This window comes from Magnolia sinica, chromosome 4 (genome assembly GCF_029962835.1).
Source record: "Magnolia sinica isolate HGM2019 chromosome 4, MsV1, whole genome shotgun sequence".
NCBI lineage: Eukaryota > Viridiplantae > Streptophyta > Magnoliopsida > Magnoliales > Magnoliaceae > Magnolia > Magnolia sinica.
In genome coordinates this window covers 109739324-109757815 of record NC_080576.1, presented here as the reverse complement: position 1 = coordinate 109757815, position 18492 = coordinate 109739324, and the positions used below count along the sequence as shown (strand labels likewise).

General features: G+C 41.0%; 1 protein-coding gene across 2 annotated transcripts; it reads right to left on the bottom strand.

Moving 5' to 3' along the window:
- Nucleotides 1-7113: 7113 nt before the first annotated feature.
- LOC131243774 (hsp70 nucleotide exchange factor fes1-like) lies at nucleotides 7114-17810 on the bottom strand. Of its 2 annotated transcripts, XM_058243344.1 has the most exons (6): nucleotides 17493-17810; nucleotides 10734-10876; nucleotides 10288-10338; nucleotides 9260-9481; nucleotides 8295-8397; nucleotides 7114-7898 (listed from the first exon to the last, which is right to left on the bottom strand). In XM_058243344.1, the coding sequence occupies exons 1-6, from the start codon at nucleotides 17576-17578 to the stop codon at nucleotides 7352-7354; spliced, it is 1152 nt and encodes a 383-aa protein (XP_058099327.1). In that variant the 5' UTR covers nucleotides 17579-17810; the 3' UTR covers nucleotides 7114-7351. The 2 variants fall into 2 exon arrangements, with proteins under 2 accessions (XP_058099327.1, XP_058099328.1); XM_058243345.1 differs by lacking the exon at nucleotides 10288-10338.
- Nucleotides 17811-18492: the final 682 nt, after the last annotated feature.

Below are 18492 nucleotides of genomic sequence, written 5' to 3'. Positions count from 1 at the left end.
CGATTGGCCCCTTGTGTAATTTGAAGCTTATCGGGTCATTCTGACAGAAATCAGCGATTTCTGGAAGGTTTAAAACTGAATAATGGGAAGGTAGACCATCTACACTCATTAATAGAGGGTCTAGAACAGGTTTCGGGTCGCTGTGTGTGATCAGGTAAGGGGACCGATCTCGGTAAAGGTTTTCAGGAAACTTTCGCCGATAGAAACTACGGAGCACAAACACAAAGCGATGATAGACCGCACCCAATTACACTATAGTGGTGACAACGTGCGGTGTGTGACCATAACCCAGTTCGGTTTAATCCAGATCATGCTCGATACCAACTTGTAACGCCCCGAAATTCGGGGTCGAGCATAACTCGGCTCCGAGTTCCAAAACATCACTTATGCAACATAATTAATGAATGATGTATGTTGTGTATTAGCACATAAACATGGGATAGATTAAGCCAAAAGGCAGATATTCAGGGATATGTGAATAAAGCAAGCGGAAGACTTATAGTAAAATATGTGTACAAGTGTAAGTCCCCGAATTACATATACAACCGAGATCGTGTAAAAGTGTTATTTATCAAAATTTATAAGTACAAGTTACATCATTTCGGTTCCCAAAATAGTAATCCCATAGATCCCGCACATCACACCGAGGCTCGCTAGAACCCGTCTCAAAACTGCATATAGGAGAAGGCACCTCGTCGTCATCCAGCTCCCTCGCCTCAGAGGTCGCATCCACATCTGCAACATCGGGGCCTAAGACAGAGTCTGGTGGGTGTGAAACACCGCCCCAGAAACGTGGGAGTGAGTGATCAACTCGGTGGAACAATAAGGCACTGGTTAACATGTTATCAGTTCAATCAAACAGTAATGATAAAGCCGGACAATTAAATAAATCCTAAGTACTCTTGTTAATGCGGTATGAATGCAATATGATGCGTGCCCTCACGCGTACACCCTCAGCGTCTTCATCTTACGTTACGCATGACATCGCCTCAAATTGCGCCACATCTACAAAGCACATGCAAATGCTGTGCATGGATATGATTACCAAGTTGGGATTTGTCCAATTCATACAGCTGGATTGGGAAGCTAAGATACCTTCCTCATATCACCATCCAAACCGTGATCCATACTAGGGTCGTCAATCCTAGACATCTCATACGATCATATAGTTGAGGTCGTAGCAAAGGGCTCGCCACCAATCAATGCACGCCTTTCATGCCCTTACTACCACGATCGGCTCGTCACCTCCTTGCGGTATCCGGTATGCTCGAGGTCACTACAAAGGGCTCCACCAATCAATGTAGGCCGACAAAGACGAATATAGTGTCCCATACCACCATAATCGGCTCACGAGTTTAGTTGCTCCTTTGGTCACTACGGGAGGCTCGTCACCCCAGCGTAGGCCGACGGCTCGACCACGGTGTCCCATACCACCATGTCCGGCTCATGAGTCTTAGCGGATCGAGTACCATAGTTAATAGGATTTCATTGGTAAGTTCGGTACCCTAGATTCAAGCAGTAGCGTCCATACATGGTTAACATACACTGGACAATCGGGTTAGTTGACGAACTCGACTAGCACGAGCGCACGTTGAATTGAACGACATAGAGTGCGCAAACACTCCGCGTGGCCAAACCACTGCCGCCAACTCTAATACGGCTCGGGTTCGTTTAATACGTCCTACGTGGCGAAAGCAATCTCAACCACGAATATAGGGTCAATTACCGATTTCTTGGACTAAGGCATAGTCCCAAATATCCTACACTACTACAGATATTCATATGGAATGTAAAACAGTAATGGAACAATAACTCAAATCATGTTACATATACATCTGAATAATATCAACTTAACATAAATGTAAGCATAGGAGATGCTTGAATTTAAATAACTTGGAATGTAAATGCATAAGGGAAATCATGCGCATCCATAGAAGTATTGAGAATCACTTCTCAACGCCTGCATTTAGTGTAATCAGTTACACTTAGGTCATTCATGCATTTCTACAAACACTTAGCAAACATGGAACAACATACATGACGCATGTTGAAATACATGCACTTAGACAATTCCTTTTATCAAGGAGTTGTCATACATGCATCTAGCATACATACATGACCAATAATCATGGCAAACATAAGTGCGTATTTTATACGTATACGGTACTTTATAAATACACTTAGAATACACAAATCTCAATATAGCACATGCATATCAGGAAAGCAATGTAAACATAACATTTGACATGTGAAATCTCATCCATAACAAGAATAAATCACTAACTGGGATTGAAAGCCTTGAAAACCATAACCTATACACTTAAAGTCCGCACCTTAAGCGAGGAAAGAATAGCCGAACTGATTTAGACGAGTTGTCTTCGTCAACGGCGCAAGAATACCCTAAAATAAGGATAGAAATGAGATACAACAACACCAAGTCTAATCTAAGCTCTAACACAGGTTAGGGTTAGGTTAACTTACCCCAAAGGAACTCAGAATCGTCAGAGGAACGATTCAAAGCAAAGGTTCAAAGGTGAAGAAGAACAAGGAAGAATCAAGATGATTCACCAACCAATCTCTCTCACTAACTCTCTCTTTTCCACTCTCTCTCCAAGCTAGGGTTAGAGAAAATTCGTATGGAAATGAGAGCTAGGGTTTAAGGACTATATATAGGCCTTAAAATGATGGAAATAACCCCAGGGTCAAGGTATACTTAGGTAATAACCAAAGTACGCCTTTCTCGATCCAACGAAGCACTTCTGGTGGGCCTATAACCACGAAAGGTCGGACTTAAGCTCACTGACCATGGATCTAGGTCAGGCTGAGTTTTCGTACCGACCGGCTCTTCAGATCAGCCGTGGCGGACCACACTCAATTCAACGGTCACGGAAACTCGATCAGGTCCACAAGCACTAGGATATGCCTGGGCCAACCATCCTGATCAGAGGGTGAAATTGGGTCAGAATCCAACGGTCAGATAGCTTAAAATCGTCGCGCAAGCGACACGACTCAGATTTCATAAAAAGCTTATTAAATTCCAACCGTTCTCACACTCTTCACTCCGAACTCAATCAAATCGACCCAGAACATCAGATCGACTTGATTTTTGAGGTGAAGATCAAGCCCAACTCAGTGACCGCAACAGCCTAAGATCATCGCCATCGGACTTTCGATGCGCGGTCTAGGTCCGATCCAGATCTTCTAAAAATTCCCCAGAACAACTGGATTTAGCGATGGATCCCAGATTTCAGAGTAACGTAGCGCTCACTAATCTGCACGTTTAGAGCCATGCAGATACAATTTAAAGTGATTGATGCGAATTTCACAAGCAATCAAGTAAAGCGCTAATTACCCCAAAAACAACTACTTAAGGAAAGATTAGCACAAAAATTTCCAAGGTCGTTACAATAGGTCGACCTCATGGTAACATTTCATATATATAAAACTTCCCATGAGGTGGAACTGTATGGGCCCCATCGTGATGTGTGTCCAACATCTATGCCATCAGTCAGATGCATCATTCCGGGTTGGGACAAAGGCTTAAAAATCAAGTCAATCCATAACTTGGGTGGACCACATAGTTACCCTCCCATTAAAATATTCATAATCATTTATTGGACTTATTTAGATGTGGTTCACAAATCTAGCCCATCTCTCTCTCTCTCTCTCTCTCTCTCTCTCTCTCTCTCTCTCTCTCTCTCTCTCTCTCTCTCTCTCTCTCTATATATATATATATATATATATATATATATATATAGAGAGAGAGAGAGAAGGGGGGGGGGAATGGTAAGCTGTGGGTCCCACCATGATGTATGATGAGCATCTACGCTGTGGATTTGATAAGTCCCCTCCAGTTATGGGATGTGAAAAAATCATCTGTATCTAAACTTAGGTGGGCTGCCCCATCTAAAAGCATTTGGTGGGGCCCACCTGAGTTTTGGAATGGCCAGAAATTTGGTGTGACCCCTCATCCAAGTGGGACACACAGTGGATGGACTGGATGTCTAAACCACATCTTACTGGACCTTATAATTGGTAAGCATCCATTCTCAACTAATATCAGTGGTGTGGCCACCCAAGTCATGGATTGGCCTGATTTTTAGTTCCATGGACCACCGTAAAAGGGTGCATCTGATTGATGAAATGGATGTCCATCTGACATCACAATGGGACCCACAAAGCTCAACCCCATGGAAGCTTACCCTGAGATCGACCTCATAGTGTGTGTGTGTGTGTGTGCGCGCATGTGTGTGTATTTCATGATGTGGGTCCCACCATGATGTGTAAGCTGTGGGAAATGGTAAGCTGTGGGTCCCACCATGATGTGTGATGGGCATCAGTGCTGTGGATTTGATAAGTCCCCTCCAGTTATGGGATGTGAAAAAATCATCTGTATCTAAACTCAGGTGGGCTGCCCCATCTAAAAGCATTTGGTGGGCCCACCTGAGTTTTGGAATGGCCAGAAATTTGGTGCGACCCCTCGTCCAAGTGGGACACACAATGGATGGACTGGATGTCTAAACCACATCTCACTGGACCTTATAATTGGTAAGCATCCATTCTCAACTAATATCAGTGGTGTGGCCACCCAAGTCATGGATTGGCCTGATTTTTAGTTCCATGGACCACCGTAAAAGGGTGCATCTGATTGATGAAATGGATGTCCGTCCGACATCACAATGGGACCCACAAAGCTCAACCCCATGGAAGCTTACCCTGAGATCGACCTCATAGTGTGTGTGTGTGTGTGTGTGTGTGTATTTCATGGTTTCTCTTGGCTACAAGGTTAATTGGGGGGTAGAGATGAGGTTATAGAAATAGTGAATGATTATGAAGACAAAAACGTATAATTCAACTGACAGGTGATTTAAAAACCTCAACGGTATCTTTTAGGGGGCATTTGGATCGTAAGTTACTTTAGATAAGATACGTTTGCTAACCAACATAATTATCCCTCAAGTTTGTTTAGTCCTTCTCACATCCACCATCCATCATGTGGGGCCAACATTTGATATGGACCATTCATTATGTGAGCCCCACATCATACGGGGCTCATCTTGGATGTGACCCAGTCATCATTATGTCCGACCTTTAATGTGCACCATTCATTATGTAAGGCCCACCTTTGATGTTGGTCGTCCATCTTGTGGGGTCCACCATCAATGCTATTGTCCATCATGTGGGGCCCACCTTCAATGTCCACTATGTGGAGCCCGCCTTAATGTGGACTGTCCATCATGTGGGCCCCACATCTAATATGAGCCGTCTATCTTGCAAGGCCTGTCTTGGATATGGGCCACTCATCATTAGGGTTGACCTTTGATGTGGACTGTCCATCATGTGGGGCCTACCTTGATGAGAATTGTCCACCATGTGGGGACCATCTTGATGTGGATCATCAATTATGTGCAGCCCACCATTATTAGTTGCCCATCATGTGGAGCCATATTTTGATGTGGACCGTCCATGTGGGCCCCACCTTCAATGTGGGTTGCCCATCATGCAGGGCTCGCCTTGGATGTGGGTGATTCATCATTCACCTTTGATGTAGACTGTCCATCACGGGGGGCCACTTCAATATGGGTCATCCATCATGTGGGTCCAGCTTCAATGTCCACAGCCCGTCATGTGGAGCCCACCTTTGATGTGGACCGTCTATCATGTAGGCCCCACCTTTGAAGTGGGTCGTCCATCATACCAGCCCGCTTTGGATATGGCCTTTTTATCATTATAGGCTGACCTTTGATGTGGACCAACCATATGTGAGCCCCATATTACCATCCATCATGTAGGGCCCACCTTTTATTTGGACTGTCCATCACCTATGGGTTTCACTTTCAATGTGGACAGTCCACCGCTGGGACCTCCTTTGACATGGACTGTGCTAGAGAAGTAGAAAGTCACAATTTAAAAAAGCTAAAAAATAATTACTTATTAATACAAGTATCTTTTGGCACATAAGTTACTTTTAGCACGATGCTTACTAAACAAAGTTAGTGGGCAATAACTTAGGAATAACCAATTTATTCCTACCTCAGGACTAAGTTGGTTATTGGGCAATAACAATCATGACAGGCATAACTGTATGTATGTATACAGATAGATAGAGAGATTTGAAATGGAATAAACTTGGGCACCTAAAGGTTTTACTTCCACCAACATAGGAGAATCGACTTAACATACATGACAAAACCCACGCTGTCATACCACTTTCTTTCTTCTTTTTTCCAAAATAATTACACGAAGGTATGGCCAACCTGCGTTTTGGAATACTCTGATTCTTGGATAATTGTTACATCCTTAAGAAGACACCTCAGAATTCAGCTACTTTTGGGTTATGGTGTAATTCTTCCATCCTATCAATATACGCATTTTGGGTGTTTCTTTCATACTATCGAGACACATCAGGTGAATGGATTGCACAAAACTAATGTTGGGGGTGTTCCATGGTGTGGCCCACCTTGGGGGGGACTCTTATGGAAGTTCTATTCACATGGCTCTAGGTTTGAGAAAGTAACCCCGGTGAGTTCCGTAGTACTATGACTACTGGAGAGGGAATGAAAGTACTCCCATTTCACGGAAGCGGATTGGCTGGCGTACCACACACCAGCTATATATAGCTCCTGTATTGACGTCAGCAGGTTCTATGGGTCCCATCATGAGGTATGTGTTATATCCAAACCGTCCATCCATTTGGCGAGCTGGTCGTAAGGCTTGCGAGGAAAAATAAGACAGATCTAAAGATAAAGTGGACCACAATGCAAAAAGCAGCGGGGGATTGAACGTCTACCATTGAAACCCTTTTGGGGGGTCACATAAGTTTTGGATTAACATGAAATTTGTTTTTCCTCTTCATACGACACGTATCTACAGCAGCTATATAGCTGGTGTGTGGTACACCAGCCAACCCGCTTCCCCATTTCACAGCCTAGCTTTCAAAGGTGAATTGGGAAGTGTCCTTCTTGAGGGACTCAAATCCAGCTCCACCTAATTCCAGGGAGCAAACACAAGATTTTGGCCTGGGATTAAAAGGCCCGAAATGCAAGCTGTCAAACGACCCTTGGGCTACCAAAGCTCCTGGTTTCGAAAATAGAATGAGAAGAAGAGAAAAGCTAATAAATCCGCCATCTTCGAAAAAGTATACTTTGAAAACTGAAATATTTTACATGGGCTACAACTACCTACAAAGGCAGTTTAAAAAACAAGGAAATCCAAATCACTTTTCCATAAAAAAACGGAAATCCAAATCAGGCCATCTATATCATATATCCTTTACCTGAAATGGTCTGAGATACATTCTACTTCCCTTTGCCAAATGTAGCAGCTGCATGCTTGAGAATTCTGCACTCCGCTAGCTTGCGTTTGGATTGCCTTGAGCTTGAGATTCCCCAGGTGAAGGTCCCAGACCCAGAAGCAGAGGAGTCTCTTTCTTTTCACTGCTAGATTTTTTACTGGAGGATGGGTTTGGGGCGAAAGCCCTCAGCGGGGGTTCGAAAATCTTGCTTGCAACATCAGGTGGGAGCGCATCTTCTCCAGGAAGAGCAAGAAGACCCTTCTCCCGTAGAGAAGACGGCTCATCATAGCATGCATTCCAGAGTGAGTCCACCAGCTGCCACTCCTCCCTGGCAGCCCCGAGATCCTCAGGGCCCATCAAGCTGATATCGTTGATCCGGCCCTGAAGGATCTGCCTCAGCTTCTCATCTTCGTTGTTTAGGCTGCTGGTCCCAGCTGCCTTGTCTCGAGTGAGCTCGAGAAGGCCCCGCAGGGCAGCTTCTCGCACCTCTGTATCATCACTGGAGGCCAGATGCATCATGATGCGGGGGAACCCAAGCTCCACAGCAACGCTGCAATCCGAATTGTTTTCGTGCAGTAGGTATTGTATCAGATTAAGGGCCTTCCTGCAAAATGAACAAGGTTTAAGTATAAAATCATCATGGGTGGTAACTCCATGGAGATCACAGCCATGAACAATAAAGAGAAGGATGGGGCACATCAGATTCGTGCATCAGGTGGGTCCCCACCATGTAGATGGGCCTGGCCAATAAATCAAGCCAATCAACTCAAGAGATGGATGGAATATGTAGGAAAATAGTTGACGTTGTCCTCCATCCAATTAACACGTGAGCGCATGGAGAATTAACAAGTCCAATTCTTCCAAGTACACGTCAACGGTGGGGCCTATCTGATGCAGGGACCGGATGTCCCACACACTTCATGTCAATACATGTGGCACATGCATTGAGGTTCATCCACGCAAAATTCACAGATGATATGAGAATCATTGGAACTAGTACCTTTGAAATCTAACATTTTTAGAACCTAAAGCATCCCTCAGTGCAGCATAACCATTTGCCAAACGAAATGCCGCAATTCCCGGTTTGTTGTGGCGAATCAAAGCTGAAAGTCACACACATTGCTAAAAGCGTCAGTCAAACAGAGCTCCCTTCAGAGTTGGCAAGCAGCACGTGGCACCAAAAGCATTTGCTAGCACACATCTTTCTTAAGCAGCAGCATACAATTTTGCTTGGCTAACCAAACTGTAGACATGGGGCTCCACCTCTTACCAATCCAAATTGTTCATATGGTGGGCTCTAGTATCTCCTCATCCATAGTTCTAAAACTCCATGACTCGACTCGGATCTCAGCCAAGTCAACTCACCTCAACGAGATTTTTGAGCTGAGTCATCAGGAAGCTCAGTCCTGAGACAAACTCGTTCCAACTGGAAAGACTCTTTGAGTCAACCAGAATACTCAGTTGACTTTACACGACTCGGCAGTGACTCAATCCGGAGTCACTCGATTTGTGAAGGGGGTATAACCTGAAGCAAGAGGAGATGAAAGCCTTGACAACATTGCGCCACACATGATTTGTTGCTTATTTTAGTATTTTATATTACTAATAGGAATGAAAAGAAAAAACTTTAAATCGATATTATAAACCAAATTACTTTTAATATTATAATCATTAACACCAAGTCAAGTTTTTGAGTCAATCCAACCCACTGAACACCAATTGAGTCAAGTTTTTGGGTTTTTGAACTATGCCCCCATCAGAAAAACCAAAACCTTTTTTTTTTACCATCAAAAATATGAAAACCATTGGTGCAGGGTCATCCTGACTGAAAAGTGGACCCCACCTGTATCGTTGCTGGATCAAACAAAAAAGGTACAATTTCTTTTGACTGGGCATCTCATGCAAATACATATATTTTAGGTCCATAAGAGTAGCAATTAAATCAACCAAAAGCCATCTACTTACAGGATATGGCACCAAGTGCTTTGGTCCGGACAGTTACGTCAGAATCTGATGTGAAGTTAGACAGGAGAGGTTCTAGGCCGTTTGCTTCCATAACGAGCTGCTGACTCCGGGGATTGTTTTGCACAATGGTGGTTACAACCTCTGCAGCCTTCGCTCGAATGCCGGCGTGGGAGCTTTTCAGGTAGCCAAGGAGAGGGACCAAGCCACCAATTGAATAGAGGTCTGTTGCATACATATATAGAAAAATCCAAAGGGAAATAAGTGATAGTCATCAACAGATAGGCTTTCATCATAATGCATAAATATCTCATCCCATTTCTAACTGAGGATATTCATTCATTAGTGAAATTTGCATGCTCCGCCAATCAGTCATTAAAGGAAATCCAAAACAACAACAACAACAACAAAAAAGTAAGCACAATATTGAGGGCATCCCAGAGTTGAAAACTCAAGGCTGAGAGATTGCACTGAAGTTCAGCTTATACACCGTAACTCATTATGTGTGAAAAGGAAAACAAGAAATACAGAGAGTTGGGAGATTTCGAAAAGGAAGAAGCTATGCATGAGTACAGGAAAGATGAACGGTGCCAAGATTCGGGTTCCCAAAAGTTTGGAACTTCATGGGAGCTCTATTGCAAGCATTCTACAAAATGCTTCTTTTTTTTTTCCTTTTTTTTCCCCTTTTTCCTGGAAGATGTTTACAAACTGCATATGTGCATATTTTTCAACTATTAAAAGGCATATCATGCTTGCAAAACAGCATTCAGCATCTGAAAATTGACATTCTTCATAGCCATGCTGCATCAAGGTAAGTGCTGCAATCTTGCAGAATCTGGACAGAATATTTTCTTGACGCAGACACATAGTACATGACGCTTGCCAGAAAGAAGGCAAGGAGCTGACAATATAGATTGCTCATTTCCATTCCCAATTCTACGGGAAAGAAACAACATAAAGAGAGAAAAAAGCAACTTATCGAAATGAAACAGAACACACAAGACAAAGGAGGAAAGAAAGGAAAAACTTGCCATTTGCCATGTCAATGGATTCGACATGCTCTTGTAGCTCATCCAACATATCTGCAAAATAATAGATCCATATGTCAGTAAGGGGGCATTTGGATAGTAAGTTACTTAAGATAAGCTACTTATGCCTTACGTGGCTTATCTTGATTCCTATTTATTAAACTGAAGTGATTGAGTAACTTTAAATAATAATTTAAAAAAAAAAAAAAAAAAACTACTTATAATTGATCATAAACCAAACTTATCTCAAATAAGTTACTTATCTACTGTTGTAAGTAGAAAAAGTAACTCATTTGGTAGGATCCAAACCGGCCCTTAGTGATTGAACGCTATCTTCCAAAAAAGAAAGTAAATGATTGAACACCAGAAAGATTGGAAATATATATATATATATATACACACGAAGAAAGAAAAGAGCAGTGCATCACTCCAGTTCTACATGAACTTACCTTCGAGATCTGCTGAAGTGACACCCTGAGCCTCCAAGACTTGTTCTGGAGTTTGCATAACAAGAGTGATCTCCTTCATCCGCTTAACAACATCTACAGTTTGGGCTTGCATGGCTTCCATGAACCATTTCCGATCCTCCTCACTGTAAATAGAAAAGAAATAAACACAGCAATCAGTGTAACAGCTCAATACTTTCCAAAAGCTAATCACTTCGTGTCCTGTAATTAATTTTCTAAGACTACACTCAGATGCACAAGTGAATTGAATTTCGCAAGCCTAAACTGATTGATAATCACGAAGAAGCCCTCAAATTGAACTTACGTCTCTTTGAAGTCCAAACTGCAACTAATCTGATTGTTGAAAACATGTAAGAAGCACAACTCAATTTGGAGAAGGACACTGCATATGATCCTAGTTCCTAAGGGATGGACTTAAATAGTTTCTTTAATTAATACTTTAAGAGATATAATTTTACTTTTGTTAATTTGTGTGCAAGGAAGATCAATGATGCCCTCGCCCGTTAATTTGTGCACAAGGAAGATCTATGATGCCCTCGCCCATTAGTTGATGAGGACATCCGAGCACCTTACAGAGTATGCCAGAGGAGGACGAGATCAACTCCAGTTTCACTTTGCCTTGATGATCACTACATGGACCCAGGTGAGCCACATTGTAGACCCCACATGCATGATCACGCATCTTCGAAGACCCTATACTAGGAAGATGCATGCAGGTTTCTTATCGAGTTTGGACCGTTTGATTGCGAGGACATGTCAATCGGACAATTGGATCTTGAGGACGTTTTGATCGGACGGTTGGATCATTGTGATCCTCACATTAATCACAGACTTTAGAATGTTTAGATTTTTTTTTTCTTTTATTTAATTGATTATTCATGTTGGATTTATTTTGATATTTAGTTGAGATTAGAGAGTTGGGAACAAGTTTTCTTTCATTGAGCGTCTTAATGTGAGGATTTTCATCCGATAGCGCCGTTTTTGTAAAAAGTCCCTTTTGATACTATAGAAAACTTGGACATCCAGCCCTAGCCCATTAGTGAATGTTTTGGAAGAAAAAAAAATTCTCCTTGTTTTAAGATAGAAAATCTCTTGTGAATGGATATTGATGGTGTGAAGCCCAATCTATCCTCTTTGTTACCCTTCGAAAATATATTTTCTCGTCCTTCTCATCTTCTTCTCAAATCCTTCTTTTCTTCTCAAAACCGTAAATCCCTTTACTCTTTCCTTCTAAACCTAAACCTGCTACCCAAAACCCATCCTTTCTTATTCCTCATTCAACCCAACCCATCACCATCAAACCCTACACGTACGGACAGAAACGTACAACCGTACGGCCAGCCCCTTCTATCCGTTTTCTTCCCTTTCTTCAATCCATTTTCCTATCCCATAAACCCTAGCCTAAAACCCTTATTCTCAATTCCATATAAAATCTTAGATCATCAAATCTTACCAAAGCCCTAATTCCTAGATTCTCATATCCTTAACCCTAGAAGGACTAAATCAGCCCCTTTGAATTAGACCCAATGTTCGAATTATCTCCAATATTATCTTTATCTCCAACTCAGCAATACCATTAACATCGGTAGCGATACCAATAACGCTGGTAGTATCAGAAATTCCAGGTATTAGCAACGTATCACTAAGTATCGCTAACGTATCAATATCGCTAATGTAATCGCCAATAATTTCAACTATGTAAATTCTAGGTGTCGCTTGTATTACCAATGCATCAATATCACCAATATTTTTGACTATATAAATTCTAGGTAATGCTTGTATCATAAGTGTGTTGACGATATTTTAATAATATCGGCAACAAATTGATATCATCAAAATATTGTTTATTAGAAATTTTTTTATTTTAATTTTTTTTCATGGGCACATGGTTGTATGTAGTGTTCAATTTGTCATTGATAATATTGATAATATCTTGATGTCATCAATATCACAACATGCACGATATTTAGACCACAATCTTCCGTTTCCTTTCCAATTGTTGATGATTTCTTTGTGAAATATCACGTGTTATTGACATTTTGCAATATCGATGGATGTTTGGATGGAAGGTTGGATAGTTAAATAGGCCGGGATGGTTGGACTAATTTCTTACAATAACACATGCTTTTAAGGCCCCATTAAACGGAAACTTGTTATGTATGCATTTTTTTTGTAATTTTTTATTTCTAAATATGCAAATATGTACATTTTAACATCTCTTGAAGTTTCGCTAAAAATTCCACTGTTTTCCCCATGTTTCCCCGCATTTCCGGTTATCAGCGATATCGATATTGTTTCCGTATCTCTGGCCAACGAAACTTGTAATGATCCCGATACTTCAAACACTGATTAGACCTAAACCTATGCTAAAGGGGGAACTTCTACCTTCTATTAATCCTTTGAAACTTTGTGTTTTATATGGTTTAGTTTATTGTGGGATTGTGATTTAGATTGAAATCTGAATTTTATTGTTTATTTGATTTCTTAGATTTGTGGTAGGTTAGTATATCTTATAGTTCGAATTTCTCTTCAATCCGTCGATAATCTCTTTACATCATATCCAGCCTAGATCACACATCGTGCATCATCAGTACAACACATTCTATGGATCATAGTGACAAATCTCCTTCTCGGCAATTTTACCGGCATGGGAATTTCTCAAGAGATTTTCAGTTTTTGACATTTTTCTTGTGATATTATTGGAATATATCACTGAAAATAAATATTAGGAAAACATTTGTTATAAAGTAAAAAATCATAATAATTTCACAAGATATGAAAAAAAGAATTAATTAAAACTTTTTTGAAGGATAGAATTAATTAAAACTTAAATATTAAGCTCATAAAGAACGCAATAATTTCCTGAAAAAATAAAAAAATGAACAATATTTTGAAATTCTCATGACATTCTCAAAATAATCATTTATGAATTTTCCACGAATATCACGAGATTTTAAAAATCTCGACAATATTTATCACAGTGCTATGGACATCTCTTCATGAGTTTCTTGAGCACCTTCCGAGAAAGTGTCAAAAGTTGAGAAGGAAGGCTCTTTGTGCACCATGACACAATACATTCGTTATGAAGCCGAGAATACTCGTTACATTTTCATCGGGCCCATAAACAAGTCCGTCGTCATCATCACCAGGATAGCCTTATCCCCCCATTTGGATCAGCTCTATAAATCCTACTTCCACAAACAATCCTACAGCCCTATCCTCAATATTTGACAAGCCTTCGTGTCTTTCTCCCCAACTTAGTCCAAGTCAACTTAAGCAAGCCTCTCATCCTCTTTCCATACACACTTAATCCTAACCATTCTGAGCCATCTTTAAACTTTGTTGCATATGACAAAACCATCTCAACCTACTCTCCATCATTTCATCTCTTATTGGAACTGTTGGGCTGCTAAGGATGATCTCATTCTCAATTTCATACTGCCGAGTCTTCTAACAGATCCTCTCAACACCCTCATCTTCGCAAGACTCAAATCTTTGCTCATTTTCAAACCACAAAACACTCTTATCCCATATAGGATGGCCTTTTCTTTTCTTTTCTTTTCTTCAGTCTATCCACCTAGATCTAGTTCTATTGAAAAAATTCTCATCTTTCTTGCATCTCTTTGAATAATAGAGCTAAGGTAACAAAAAACATTGCATTGAGGAATCTCTAGAGAGGTGGACATTTCGGTTGTTCAATGCTCTTCTGTGTCGAGGAAGGAGGTGATTTGGGCTCCTTGCTGAAGGAGTCTATTGGATGAGGAGACAAGAATTCTTGAGGCTTTTGGAGTGGCCGAGCACAATGGTGCCTTCGGTGAATGGAAGGGACATTATGGTGTGGGTGAAAGAGAGATCCGGCCGGTTCTCTATCAGCTCCATGTAGGCATCTATAAGTTAGTTATCGGTCCAGTGACAGAAAGGAGCGTGCGGTATACTTCTCACATGTGGCATTATGGTGTGCCCCCCAAGGTTGTTGCCCTTGGCTAGTAGGATGGAACAAGGTGCTCACCATCGATAACCTTCAAAAGGGGAAGATGGTGCTTCTGAACAATTGTCCGATGTGTTGGAAGAATGCGGAGTCAGAGGATCATCTATTCATTCAGTGCTCTTTTGCTAAAGAAATTGGGAAAGCTTTTTTGAGTTATTTGGGTCTTGTGGGTAATGTCAGGCTCAAGTGGGAGTTTTATTTTAGCATGGTATGGAGTTGGAAAAGTTGGAAGGGCGATTTGGAGGCTCAAGATGCTAACTAGTATTTGGTTTATTTGGGAGGAGAGGAACAGCTGCTGTTTTAGCAATCAAAGTGGGAAAGCAGCGGAGGTTTTTAGAAAGCCTAAATCGAATGTTATGGAACGGGCTTTAGTTTTAAAAATTGTGGGTGGTAGTTCTTTTTTTCCCTTTTTTTCTCAGTTTTCTTTGTAATTTTTTGGCTTTGGCCCTTTCTAATAAATTCATCACCTTTCCCCAAAAAAAAAAAAAAAAAGTTGATTATAACTAAAGCATCACTGCCATGATTGCTCTTCTTTTTAATGGTATGCAGCTATAGTGTTGCTTACTAAAGTTGCATTACAAATAATTTGTCTTGATTCTGCAAATAAGCCTATAGACTCCGAAGCCTTCCTCCAACCCTCCATTTTAGCACTTAACCCTTTCTCTAGTCTGATGGACCAATCATCTGCAAACAACATGCACCCTAATGTTGCGGACCATCACCACCTCATCTACAAACAACATGCACCATAGTGTCATGGACCAAAATTACATCACCCACAGAGAACAGTCACAAAGGGGCCTCATCCTGGACACTAGCAGTTGTTTCATCTATGTGAAGTGCAAAAGGGTACACTTAATGTTGACCCTGATGAAGACCCAATGTTATTGGAAACTCATTCGTCACCCAATGTGTTATTCTCACTCTAGAAATGGCACCATCATACATGTCTTTAATAGTGTGGGCTAGTAAACAAGGCATGTACAGAAATCATGTGGCTCTTTATTTTAAAGAGAATTAGTCACCTAAAAATGAACTTATGGGGAGACAATTTTTTGTATGCCTTCTATTTTTTGTTTCCACTTTTTCCCTTGAGAATACTGGAGATAGTAGGTTAACCTACAACCAGGAGATCAGTTCTCTATATGAAAATTGTGATCTTCTTTTTTTCAATTCTTTTAAAGGCATGGTGAATAGAATGGTGAGTTCAAAAGGTATTGTTTTCTGGAACCAAGACTGTAAGTGTGAATACATAAATTTCAGTCAAGTCGTAAAAATCAGTTGATATTGGTAAACTTTCCATTATGAATAAGCTTTGACGCTCTGAAATCTTTTGAAAGACAATCAGAACAGTTTCTAAATCAACATAAACAGTTTCTAAATCAACATAGTTATCAGTTTTCAATAATTATATTGTAAAGTTCATGATTTGCAGTATTCCTATGGATTTTTCTTTCCCAGTAGAGTTCGATTTTCGAAAAAAGCAACTATTTTTTAACAAAATGGAGTTTTTGAAGGTTGATGTCCAGCAGCAGAATCTACCATTTCAATACCAACAACAAATTACAACAAGGTTAAGATGATGATGAATAGATTAATAGTAAGCAATTCAATAAAGAATCCAAACGCATCCTATATTACAAAATCTAAACAATGTTTCAATTATTTAGATTGTTTTGTCAGAGGTGTCATCAACATAGCTAGTAGGTAGCTAGAGGGCCACCTATTGCCAACCCTGACAACTTAAGAAGATAATGATCAAATCCATTATTCTAGAACATATTATAGAACAAACAAAAAGCAGTAGACTAGACAAATATTACTTGCCATTTTTCAATCTGAAAAATGACAAACTCAATTAATAAGAACAAAGAATACAGTTACGATAGAAGCACACCAACAATGAAGCACATATTAGACACTCCTTTAGTAAAAGGGTGGACTACCTCTAGGGGTGGCAATGGCTAGATGGCCCAAGGACCAACTAGCCCGATTTGCTTCTGAGACAAGTTTGGCCCAAGCTAAAATGGGTAGCAAGCATGGTATCAGACTAGAGGACTGTTAAGCTTGCTCACGGTCATTGCATCCTTTCTCGTGTGATTCGAACACTGATCTTCATTGCACTTAGTTTCTTCCTTGATCTAGTTGCATTTCTCTAACTTGCATTTTCTGTTCTTAGCCATCTCTCCAATTCACATAATTAATTTGGAATTATATGGTACGTGGATCGCATACAAGCAGAGCATGCTCGAGTCAAGCTGCATGGACAGATCCATCAAACACGATACTGAGATATTCCAAATGGAAGCGGGAATTGCTCTTGGAATATGCGGTTCACCCGATAATATAAGATTATTAAAGAAGTTAGCTACAGAAAGGCTCTTCACCTTCAAACAAATTCAATGATCCAGACCGTTCATCCATTACAGGTTACAGCATCCAATCGACAGAACCAATAATCCCAGATTAAGTGGTCCACCATTCCAATTACATAAGATTATTAAAGAAGTTAGCTATAGAAAGGCTCTCCAACTTCAAGGCGATTTGATGATCCAGACCGTTCATCCATTACAGGTTACAACATCGAATTGACAGAACCAATAATCCCAAATTTGAGATCCTTAATAAAAATTTCACGTTCGAATTACTTCAATTGAGCAAAATCAAAATTAGAAGAGAGAAGAAAAGCCAAATCCATCAGGAAAAAAGCGAAACCCTAACATGAGAGAGAGAGAGAGAGAGAGACTGTGTACCTGAGATTTCGAGAGGGACGGCTGCCGTCTGAATGAGAGAGGCTCCACTTCAACAATCCATCCCACTTCGGTCCCTCGCTCGCCATTTTTTGGTCGATTTCTAATCTACTGTAAGAGGAGAAAAAGGAGACAGAGAAAACCCTAGAAAAGGAAGAAGATGAAGAGGAGATGTGGTTTTGAAACAGACGCGTCGGAGATTTGGAACGAAGAAAGTCTTTCCAACACACTCACCGAGCAGCATATATCAGAGAGAGAGACAGGTGCTTCTAGAGACGTCTCGAGGGTTCTGGTCGAGCCGTGGATCGTCTGGAGAGTCGATGCGATGCGCCGCGGAGTTCAGACACGTAAGCATGCGTTCCAACGTTGTACATGTGTCATGCAATATGGCCGTCCAAATCCTGGGCTTAGGTCCACTAATCAAACAATATTGAGGGCGCGGCTTCCGTGGATCCCTGAGTGTAGAGCCCACCCTTATGTATATACCTTGCATCCACGCGGTCCATTCGTTTTGACAGTTCATTTTATGGCATGATTCCAAAAATGAAGCAGATCCAGATCTCAGGTGGACCATACCAAAGGAAGAGTAGCGATTGACCATTAAAATTTTCTTGTTGGGCACCAAAGTTTGCATCAAGCTGATATTTGTGTGATCACTTCATCCAGGTCTTTGTGACCTTATCAACAGGTTGGATGGCAAATAAACATTCCAGTAGCCTCCCAAGAAGTTTTTAATGGTGGGTATTCAATCATCAGTGTTTCCTATGGTGTGGTCCAACTGATATTTAAATCTGCTTCATTTTTTGGATGATGACCTAAATTGAGCTGTCAAAACGGATGGACGGCGTGGATGGAAAGCACATACATCAAGGTAGGACCCACAGTCAGGGATTCACCGAGCCGCGCCCAAATAGTGATGGTAGAACATAGATGAGGTCCCTACGCATTCTACAGGATTTCACCTCGCATACCACCCGCTTATACCCGTGGCCCACCTTCCATC

Excerpts from the sequence above, each read along its gene's own strand:
- LOC131243774 (XM_058243344.1), bottom strand. The coding sequence starts at position 17,578 with ATGGCGAGCGAGGGACCGAAGTGGGATGGATTGTTGAAGTGGAGCCTC. Across the intron at positions 8,398-9,259 it reads AGCACTTGGTGCCATATCCT|CTTTGATTCGCCACAACAAA; the intron begins GTAAGTAGATGG and ends TGTGACTTTCAG. Across the intron at positions 7,899-8,294 it reads AAAAATGTTAGATTTCAAAG|GAAGGCCCTTAATCTGATAC; the intron begins GTACTAGTTCCA and ends TTCATTTTGCAG.